General features: G+C 46.5%; 5 protein-coding genes across 5 annotated transcripts; 2 read left to right on the forward strand and 3 right to left on the reverse strand.

Moving 5' to 3' along the window:
- Positions 1 to 20: 20 nt before the first annotated feature.
- LOC108022670 (ataxin-10) lies at positions 21 to 1,809 on the reverse strand. The gene is made up of 3 exons (XM_017091741.3): positions 1,699 to 1,809; positions 564 to 1,644; positions 21 to 507 (listed from the first exon to the last, which is right to left on the reverse strand). Exons 1-3 carry the CDS (start codon positions 1,708 to 1,710, stop codon positions 341 to 343), a joined length of 1,260 nt encoding a protein of 419 aa, XP_016947230.1. The 5' UTR covers positions 1,711 to 1,809; the 3' UTR covers positions 21 to 340.
- Positions 1,807 to 3,620, forward strand: LOC108022671 (uncharacterized). Its single transcript, XM_017091742.3, has 3 exons — positions 1,807 to 2,959; positions 3,018 to 3,154; positions 3,215 to 3,620. Exons 1-3 carry the CDS (start codon positions 1,928 to 1,930, stop codon positions 3,273 to 3,275), a joined length of 1,230 nt encoding a protein of 409 aa, XP_016947231.1. The 5' UTR covers positions 1,807 to 1,927; the 3' UTR covers positions 3,276 to 3,620.
- On the reverse strand, positions 3,595 to 5,123 carry LOC108022673 (SH3 domain-containing protein Dlish). The gene is made up of 3 exons (XM_017091743.3): positions 4,977 to 5,123; positions 4,670 to 4,793; positions 3,595 to 4,615 (listed from the first exon to the last, which is right to left on the reverse strand). Exons 1-3 carry the CDS (start codon positions 5,020 to 5,022, stop codon positions 3,718 to 3,720), a joined length of 1,068 nt encoding a protein of 355 aa, XP_016947232.1. The 5' UTR covers positions 5,023 to 5,123; the 3' UTR covers positions 3,595 to 3,717.
- Positions 5,075 to 6,140, reverse strand: LOC108022674 (uncharacterized). Its single transcript, XM_017091744.3, has one exon. It carries the CDS (start codon positions 5,997 to 5,999, stop codon positions 5,415 to 5,417), a length of 585 nt encoding a protein of 194 aa, XP_016947233.1. The 5' UTR covers positions 6,000 to 6,140; the 3' UTR covers positions 5,075 to 5,414.
- Positions 6,141 to 8,342: 2,202 nt separating this feature from the next.
- Positions 8,343 to 8,939, forward strand: LOC127011003 (uncharacterized). The gene is made up of 3 exons (XM_050887623.1): positions 8,343 to 8,418; positions 8,473 to 8,588; positions 8,649 to 8,939. The coding sequence occupies exons 1-3, from the start codon at positions 8,395 to 8,397 to the stop codon at positions 8,869 to 8,871; spliced, it is 363 nt and encodes a 120-aa protein (XP_050743580.1). The 5' UTR covers positions 8,343 to 8,394; the 3' UTR covers positions 8,872 to 8,939.
- Positions 8,940 to 9,940: the final 1,001 nt, after the last annotated feature.

Raw genomic sequence — 9,940 nt, forward strand, 5'->3', positions numbered from 1 at the left:
GCACAAATTTAGATTTTAGATGAATTTAGGCATCTCTTTTTTAATGGTACACAGAGCATGGTACATGGGCAGCTATTTTTATATCCTCGCTAGCCACGCTAGCCGTCCGCCACACACTCGCCCCTCTACGCCATTAAACGTTGACATCGCGTTTATGAATGCCGTTGGCTTTCTGTTGGCATACCATTAGCGCAACGTAAAGCAAGGGGGCAACGACTGGGCGGCGGAGGATGACGTGGTGCGAACGAAATCTAACCACTTGTTGGCCAGCCAGTGGTCGTGCCCAGTTTGCCAAATTCGTTTGGGTGGATGTGTGTGTGCTGTCTCTTGGACAGATGAGTTATTGCTGCCTGTCCGAGATGCGTAGCGCTCCCATGTCCAGGTTGAGTTCGGTGAGGATGTCGTTGGGCGCCGAGCCCTGCATGGTGAGGCCAGCGATCACCTGCTGCGCCTCCGGGCAGTTGATGCAAGCGTTCCGGATGGCCAGGATGCTCCACTCCCGCATCACTGGGGGGTAAACATTGATATCATAATATTTCAGGGTTTAATCTATGATTTCTTACAGGGATTGCGGGCATCCATCGTGGTGCACTCGAGCAGAGTGGGCAGTAGTTGTGTGTCCAGGCAGTAGCCCTTGTTGGCCTTGTTGTCGTACAGAAGATTGGCCGAGCAGCGCACGAGCAGCGTCTTCAGTTCGTAGGATACCTTCTTTTCATAGCCCGCATCAATGCCCGACGTTAGGGCCACCTCCTCCAGCTTTGTCATGGGCTTATCCAGCCCTCCACCATCCGGTTCTTTGCCGGCAGACACGACGCATCTCAGCAGGCTGCTTACGTTGATGAACAGCGATTGATCCGCGGAGTAGACATTGGCATACTTCTCAGAGCCACTGGCACTGGCAATGATGCGTAGCAAGGTGTGAACTTCTCGGGGATGGAGCTCATGTTTGAGCTTGAGAGTTTCGCGCAGGAGGCAATCCGACTTAAGGCGGAACTCCTTGGCAAAGTGCTGGAGAAGAAAGAGAGTTACCTCCCCGTTGGGGCTATTTTCCCTCAGGTAGTGGGCCACGTAGTCGAGGAAGGCAACGCGATCTTCGGTGTCCAGCTTCTGGTAACAAGCCACGCAGGCGCGACCATTTTGAACGATGAAGTGCTCCAGGAAGAAGTGCAGGTACTCAAAGTTGTAGGTGCATTGAGCTTCGTTGAGAGCCCGCCAGAGGCTCAGGCAAGTCCGGAGCGCCACCAGGTCGCTGATGAGAGCTCGACCGTTGAGGTATATGTTGTACATTATCATGAGAAGCACATTATTCGAACTACCCAGCGGAGCAGCGGAGGCTTGTTCGCAGATCTTCGCGCCATGCTGATTCCAAATGAGTGCCTGAGTAGTCTCATTGTTAACCACACTATTTGCCAGCACCTGGAGGGATATATTGTGTACAACTCGATGCTCAGTGCGCATCAAAGGGTTGAAGGCCACAGCATCCAGGAAGCCGGCAAACTCCACACTTCTGGCCAAGATCTCTTGATGGGCACTGCCTTTGGTGAGCAAAAGTCGCAGGGTTTTGAGCAAGGCTACGATTTCCTCGTCATCATCGGCCACATTCAGAGTCACGAGCTTTCGTATGAGCTCGCTGGTGTTGTTTTCCTAAAGAAAAGAGGTAATTTAAATGGTTTTCGAGGGAAAAACAATAATATTTACCACATGCTCCATTTTCGATAGACGCACAGCTGTTTGCCGCCCAGCGTTATCGATGCCAATGCCACGCTAGCCAACACTGGTGCAATGGGGTCAGCGTAAGTGCGGTCACACTGCAGCCTACAAAAAAAAAATAACAAAAGAAAAGGGAGAAAAGCTATTTCTTTTAGGGGAAAATTTAAAAGTCATGTAGCAAACAAAAGCTGCAGCGTAAGACAACCCAAACAAAGCGATGTCACTGCGTGCGCTCCGGAAAAGAGAAACAGGCAGCAGCTACGGCAGTAACAACAATAACCACCTGGCACCTTTAAGAACCCCACAAGCAACGCTCTTCAAGAAGGCCAGCACAGCAACGACGTCACCCAAGAAGTCGCTGCTTCAGAGTGCGAACTCCAGCCGCGGATTGGACAACCGGAAGCTGCTCCAGCAGCGCAAGCTACTCGGCCGCCAGTATCACTCGAACCCTGACCTGCGACAAGTGAGCAAGCACCAGAACAACAGCCTGTTGCGCAGCAAATCGGAGGGGGATGTAAGCGTAGTCTTAGCCAGCAATTCAGGTGCTCCATTGACAGTGGCCAACGCCAAATCGGAGGTGTGTCTCCAGCGGATCAGCTCTCACACCTACGAACAGCCCAGGATCAGTCCAACAAACAGAAATAACGAAATGCTTGGCGGTGCCCGCTCCCATCGGGACCTAACGCAGTCCTCCTACGGCCACCAGGCAGGCGGCCATCCTGTGGACCTGGAACCAAGCACTAGGGCTCCCCGCCGCATGAGCGAGTGCAGCCTGGGCTACAGCCAATCCAGTTCCCGCCATACGGGCGGCTCCAGCTCCATGTTCGCCAGCCAGATGACGCTCTCCTCGGGGTCGGTGGTCCCCCCCGTGGATCCCAATGCCGTGCTCCGGGTGCCCATCATTGGCTACGAGGTCATGGAAGAGCGGGCGCGCTTCACTGTCTACAAGCTGCGCGTCGAGAATCCGGAGACCAACGACTGTTGGCTCGTCATGCGACGCTACACCGACTTTGTGCGTCTCAATGGCAAGCTGAAGCAGACTTTCCCCAACCTCACGCTCATGCTGCCGCGCAAGAAGCTCTTTGGCGACAACTTCAATGCCGTTTTCCTGGACAACCGGGTGCAGGGTCTGCAGATCTTCGTCAACTCAGTGATGGCCAAGGAGGAACTGCGCAAGTGCAAGCTGGTGCGCGAGTTCTTCTGCCTGGACGAGCCTCCCTCGTACTCCGAATCCATGGAGGAGTGTCGGGTAGAAATATATTTTCCTTGTAATTATGATGGTAAATCAAGATTCTCATATGTTTTAGGCAATTTTCGAGGCCCAGGAGGAGACGATCGTCCATCTGAAGCTACAGATACAAAACAAAAACGATCTCATACTCAGTTTGCAGCAGAAGCTGCGCGAAGAGATGAACGAAAAGGAGCAGCTCAGGGAGGCTATGAAGTGGGTTTAACATTTCTATTAGACTTGACGTTTTTTATTAAGTAAATGTTTCTTTTTCAGAAACCTGGACCTCAATTGCTCCCACTGCTCCTCGGCCAATGACAGTCTGGGCCTAAAGTAGACCTCCGCCGATGTGGTTGAAGCCAAAATCCAGTTGGATGTGCGAGTGTGTACAACATTATGCTGAGCATAACCCTGCGCACTCGCACTGCTTATGGAATGCATATCCAATCCAATAATCCAAACCAAGTGCATATCGAGGGGCTCGCCCCGTCAGTGCTTTAGTATTCATATCTAGACCTAGTTGCTAGCAAGTGCTGCCCAAGCTGGTACTGAATGGAATACCATAGTAGATATTTTTGATATTCGTTTACGGGCAACCTACAGTTAAGAATGAATTAATTAGATTAAGTGTATACGATATGTTATGCAAGCTCACATACAAATAAATCTAAGGCACAATTTATTACTCAATGAAAATTACATTGAACGTATGATGGGGAATGAATAAGCTTAAATGTTAATCAAATGCAGAGTAATGATAATGAAGGTGGTACAATCTCTTAGAGACTTGTCATGGCAGGTGGTCGGGCATAGGCCTTTGGAATGAATCCGTATTTGCGCGTTTTAGGAGCATAAGCCCAGAGCCAGCCATCGACAGTCTGATTAGTAAGATCAGCGTAAATCCAATCTCCTCGACGCACGGAAAGGTATAGGTCGTCTGGAGCCTGCGCCTTGTAATCGTACAGCATCACCAGCTCTGTGCCATGGTAGCGCAGATCGTCCGTTCCCAAGCCCAATTGCGGCTGCTGCTGTTGCTGGGTCTGCTGTCCCTGTTGGCCCTGCTGAAGAATGGACTCCACGGCGTTCAGAGTGGCTTTCTGCTGCTGCAAAACTCGCACGCTATCTGCCGGATAGATGAAACTGGCCGGTACGAATCCCTCCTGACCATCGCTGCGCATGATCCAAAACCAATCAGGATCCTCACGATTCAACACGGTGACAAATTCTCCCCGTTCCACAGACAAATCATTTTCATCCCGGGCTATAAAGGTGTACAAAACGATGCAGCGTCCGGAGGGTTCCTTGACGAAAGGAGTGCACTCTGGCTCTAAAAGGAGGATATTTTCCATGCTGTTGGCAGATCCTGGATTCAAGGTCTCATCGCAGAGCACATCCAGTTTGTTGTCCGCACCCAGCAGCGGTAGGCTCTCATCAATTGGCTGCTCTGGACACTGTTCCCTAGGCAGTTTCTTTTTTACCGCCAAATCCGCCAGCTGGGTGTTGCAGGGAGCACAGTATGAGAAGGGTATGAAGCCCTCCTGCCGCGAGTCCTGGCCAATCACGTACACCCAATCGTTTTCCCTGTACAAGATGTTGACCAGCTGGCCACGCTTCACCTCCAGTTCATCATCCACGCAGGGAGTAAAGTCGTGCAACACGACCATCTTGGAGTCGGGACTGTAAGAAGGGGTTTTTAAAAATGATTTGGGTTTAGTGCTGAGCTGGACATACCTCAGACCATGCTCCTTTTCGATGCCCACTCTCACCAGGGTTTCGATGCTGGAGGAACCAGTAATGCGGCCCATGCCCAAGCCTCCCACAACTGGCAAATCCCTTTCTATGCTGGCATTGGTAGCTGAAAAGAAAAAACAATAAATATTTCAAAATTGAGTTCAATTTGTAGATTTTCTTTAAAAATAAATTCATTTAAAAATTGCTCGGCTAAACAACGTTTGTTTTTTTCAGTGCACCAAGCAACAAGTTCGTGATTGAAGTCTTTCGTTTTCCGTGCTGCTGCTTCCGCTTTTCACTGACTTACCTTTCTTCTTGTCGCGCCGCATGCGCACAGGGCAGAGAAAGGCCATAGCACCTCCCCTCTCTTATTTACACCCCCACGGACCGAAAAACGCTGCCAAATTATGGCTAATTGTTTAATTTCTTTATTGTTTGTGTCCGATTGCAGTGCTCTTCTTCTTCCTCTCGATCTTCTCTTCTGTTAGAGATGGCTCACCAGCGACTACTACTAATCGATTGTCCATTGGCGCGAAATTTTGAAAACAAGTTGCGGGTTTTGTGTCTACGTGTTGGCTCTGCTCTTTCAAGCATGCAAATATGTTGGAAAGCGTGAACTGCTCTTGAATCTGGCCTTCGGGTGGGTGCACTGCACCCGGCGTGCCATTCACCTTGTGTTTTTGTGGTTTGGCCATAGACCGTTGATTAAGCATTAGAAAATATTGATTAGGCTGGGAGATTTGGTTTACTTTGACTGGGGGCGACGGGAGGAACCCTTGGAGACTGGTAACTGCCGGGAGATCCTACCAGCTTCGGCAAAGATCCCGACTTCAGCTTGATCTGCGTAGTACCTATAAATTCTGCGTGCCGGTAAGAAATAATCCAAGGCATGAGTTACTTTTACTGCTTTGTAGGTGCACGCCAATGATACGATGAGCTTCACGAAGTAGCACACATCCTGTCGCATAAATATGTAGACAGTGGGATAGCTTTCCAGCAGACTCAAGGCCAGTCGCGTGTTGAGAGCCGTATCCCGCAGAATATCGATCAGGTTGTGGAACTGCTGCCACACGAGCACCACGACGATCTGGGTGCCCAGGTAGAAGGCCAGCAGTTCCAATAGAAGCCGCCAAAGCTCCTGCAGCGGTGGCCAGTTCATCACACGAAGATGGTGCAAGAGACACACCGTCGACAGGACGAACAGGGCCGCCGGAAGATCGGGAACATGCTGCATGGGCAGGGCATTACAACCGGCCATAAAGAGGCCCACGCAGCCAATGCTCCCAGCCGCCAGCTCCGAGATCTCAAACATTCCCTGCACAATCACCATCCCAGATTCGGTCAGTTTAGTTGGCTATATCTTTGTCTCTGTGGACGACGATGAATTTGAAATTGCTTGAAGATTGATGTTCGAATTGGTTGTGGATTGAGTTTCCCATAACCAGTTTGTCAGGACTGTGTAAATTCTAGGTCTACTTTGTGGCAAACCTACTTAAGTTAAAAATGTTTTTAAATATAAATCGTAGCTCAGAAGAATTTTTTGTTAATTTTAGTTAAATATTCAGGCCTTCTTTTTATAGGGATTAAAACTACTTTACCCCCTTTTACATCTCGCGTCACTTGCGTTCTCTGGCAGCCTCGAAAAAAGTGGGGCCAATGCACTATTTTGGTGCCAAGGATAAACCTTTCGCATGCAATTTTCGATTATAATTCAGCGGGGAATGACTGATGGGATGGGAGGCAGGGGTTGGTGCAGATGAAGGGGTGGCACAGAGCCGCCGGAAGAGAGGAAGGGTTCCAAGAGAGAAAGTGTGCAAACTGACCTACACTCCGGCGTATCCCACAAACCCCTAACTAAATTGCGCATTAAGCATCTCGAACAATACATCCCTGCAGCACAGGCAGCAGCAGGTGCCACACCCCCGAGACGCCCCTTGCAGCCTGACTTTTGGCTACTACGCAGTTGATTTCACATCCGCATCGCTTCCCCAACCAAAAAAGGGGCATCCCCATGCCCTATCCCAAGCCTATCCCAAGAGCGCTGTCTGCCTGATGAGTTAATCGATAGAGAGGATTCTGCGCACTCCTCCACTCCTCGGATGCCATTCACAAAAAAGGGGCGGTCGGTGGGTGGATGGATGGTGGGCGGATGAGTGGGTGGACGTGCTGCCCACTCATCATGGCTGTTGTGTCTGCGGGTAATTGTTGCTCGGACCTCTGATGGCCAAAAAATGAGACTAGACAGCGGGCCAAATTAAGGGGAATGAGGTGGAAAGTGGGCTGAGGGGCGCATTCGCATCCGGTTCTAGGGAAAAAGTAGCTCAGTGGCTTTGTGGGTCAGCTATTTCGGGTTGTCACGCGTATTTTATTTAAGTACATATTTGCCACCCGGAAGCCCTCTCAAGTTCATCTGAAACATTCTCCCTTGCATAAATTACAGCTGAAAATGACCTTGAAGAGTATTGCACCCCTAAAATTGCAACAAAAGTGGTGAAATACAAGCAACATGACCTTGGGGGTGATTTATTTCATGAATCTATGTAAGTGCACCTTTCAGCTTAGAATATTTATGCTCCTGAATGAGATTAATATGATCTCTGTGAATTAATATTAAGATCAAAACATTCACCGATTTTTAAATACCTAAAAGTTACACTTTAATATATACTTAAGATACAAAATATAATTAAATTCCCACAGCACATTATGCATGCTAGCAAATTTCAAAGCATCCCCTTTAATTAGGTTTATATAAGACCAAAACCGTATAATTTTCTTGTAGATTGCACTTTCAATCGGGCAAGGAATTTGCCATTTCATCACACCATTTTCATTTAATCAAACATTTTGTAATGCCATTCTGTGAAATGGAAGTATTTTGCCGTAAAGCAAAACAATAAAAGGCAAAAAGTCTGGTAGGAGAAAATGCACCGGCCGCCGCTGATAGAGAAATAAACATTATTGGGGCTGAAAAATACGCTGTGCACGTATTTCGATTTCGCTAAAAATGTTCAGCCATTGGCAAATATCCAAAATGTATACAGATTTTAAAGAGGGATTATCATGGGCATGTAGATATGCATACGAGTATATGCGATTTAAGTCGGGCACTTGGCCTGGTCGAATAACGAACAAGCGAAAGTTTCTGGGGGAAAACTCAACCCTCTCGCTGACTTCGACTGGGGGACCACAAAATGCGCAATAAGCGCTGTCCTACAAGTCCATAAAAGTCCCAAATCCCTTTTCCGTTCGTGCACAAGCATCCATTGCGGATTTCATTATCCGACGCTCGCCTGCAACATTGTCAAATGGCCACGGACACCTGCACGGAGAAAAAAAAGAAATGAAATAAGTTAAAAACTGAAGGATATGCTTATGGTACTTTGCTACTAAGATTGGTAAATTACAACAAATCTTAAATGCATCCCCCGAGAAAACCTTAAGGTCAGAAGGAAAATAGAAGATTCCTTCCCAAATTTTATTATATTTTACTACAAGTTCTCCCCCTTTCTATAAATAAATAAGATCTACACGTGCTTGTTTTGCCATGCTATGTTAATTAATACCATTATTAAAAGCGCATCATAACACACACAAAGGTTGCTTATTGATGAATCCAGTTTAAGACCTGTATTCGGGGAATTTTCGTTCTGCTTTCTAGATGCTGCATTATTATTGAGAATGTCAGTCGCTAAGCAACCGCCAAAAAATCATCATCAAACTCAATGCCTCCCAAGTTATTTTGCCTAGTAAGTTGTTTCCAAATACTTGACTTTAAAATAATTTTTAAATATTCTCTACAGATCCTTTCGATTCTGTTTCTGAATCGGGTAACTTCGATCTCTGCAACTTCTCTTGCGCCGTCAATAGACGGAAATGGTGTTCTGTTAGTGCCATCCGATAATAAATATGACTTAAGGTAGGTTGCATATATAAAGTACATAATCTGTGAGCAAACTCAAGCAAATCCATTTTGTAGAGTTATGACAGATGGAGCGACTCGAGAGGAGACTGTTGAACAGATTTCCCCGGATTCACTCCAAGTTAAGGGAACTTTTCGGCAGACTTTTCCAGGACCCAAGTACCTGCTGGTTATTTATGATGCCGGGACTAACGGCTATGTGGCCAAGTATATACTCTCCGTAACACAATCCCAAATTCATCGTCTAAGCCCTGCCGCCTTAAAAACTGCCTCCGGGTGAAAATGCAATACAAAATAATAAACGATATATATTCCAGTTCGAAAAATTCATATATATATTTCCTATAATAAATGGGCCAACGTAAACTCCTACATTTGGATAGTGCCAGCCTTTGATTATTTTCTTTATTTCGCTACGTAACAATATTTTAAGAGCTTCCCGTTGGATTAAGCAAAATCAAATTCAAAATTTAAAATTAACTAAAATTCAAATCAGAATCTTCGTTTGCAACACTGAAATGTCGACTTCGATAAAGATCTTAGTGTAACGCTGGTCACACTTTTTTCGATTATTCTTCCTTTTTCATTTTGGACCTGGATCGCTTATGCTGAATACAATTTGCAATCTGCAATCATAGGTTTTGATTTGCCCAAAATATAAACTGCAGATACCAATAGGCATCCGTGACCCTGTGAACTGTCGTCGTGGTAAAACAGCATCGGCGAAAATGTATTTCATCAGCATTCGCAGCAACGTGCATTTCACCAGCTTCCCAACTTTCAGCGAAAAAGAAACGGTAAAAACAGCCTCAGCTCAAAAGTACAGTCAAATTGGAAGCACCCAAGCAGTTTTGTGAAATTCTGGAAGAATCTGACCTGTGCACCTGTTGTCAAAGCGGGCTTAAGGAATAGCTCTGCTCGTTTTCTGCTGCCACACAAAAAGTGTACATCGATATGCTGCAACCTGTAAATAACTGACACCACGCGATGCTATAACCCAAGGTCAAGGATATAACCCAGAGTACCCGTCCTAGGATTAGATCATTTGCAGTTTTCGTTGGAAATGCTGGGTAAGAGATGTCAAACTAATCTACATATGTAGTTGTATTTTATATTCCCATTAATTTGAATTTGTAGAACGAATTAAATGTGAACATGCTTGCTCTAATAATTAAATTAATAAGCTTTTTAAAGTTCGATTTGAACACTGTAGAACTAATGATTACTTATCTGTTACCATTTTTTAACTATTGACTGAGTTCTTATTTCTCGAAATAGTTTTTCTTTGGGAAATTGTAGGAACTTTTATTTCACTGCATGGCGCAATAAAAGAGCAGCTCTGAAGGATG

This window comes from Drosophila biarmipes, chromosome 2R (genome assembly GCF_025231255.1).
Source record: "Drosophila biarmipes strain raj3 chromosome 2R, RU_DBia_V1.1, whole genome shotgun sequence".
Lineage (NCBI taxonomy): Eukaryota > Metazoa > Arthropoda > Insecta > Diptera > Drosophilidae > Drosophila > Drosophila biarmipes.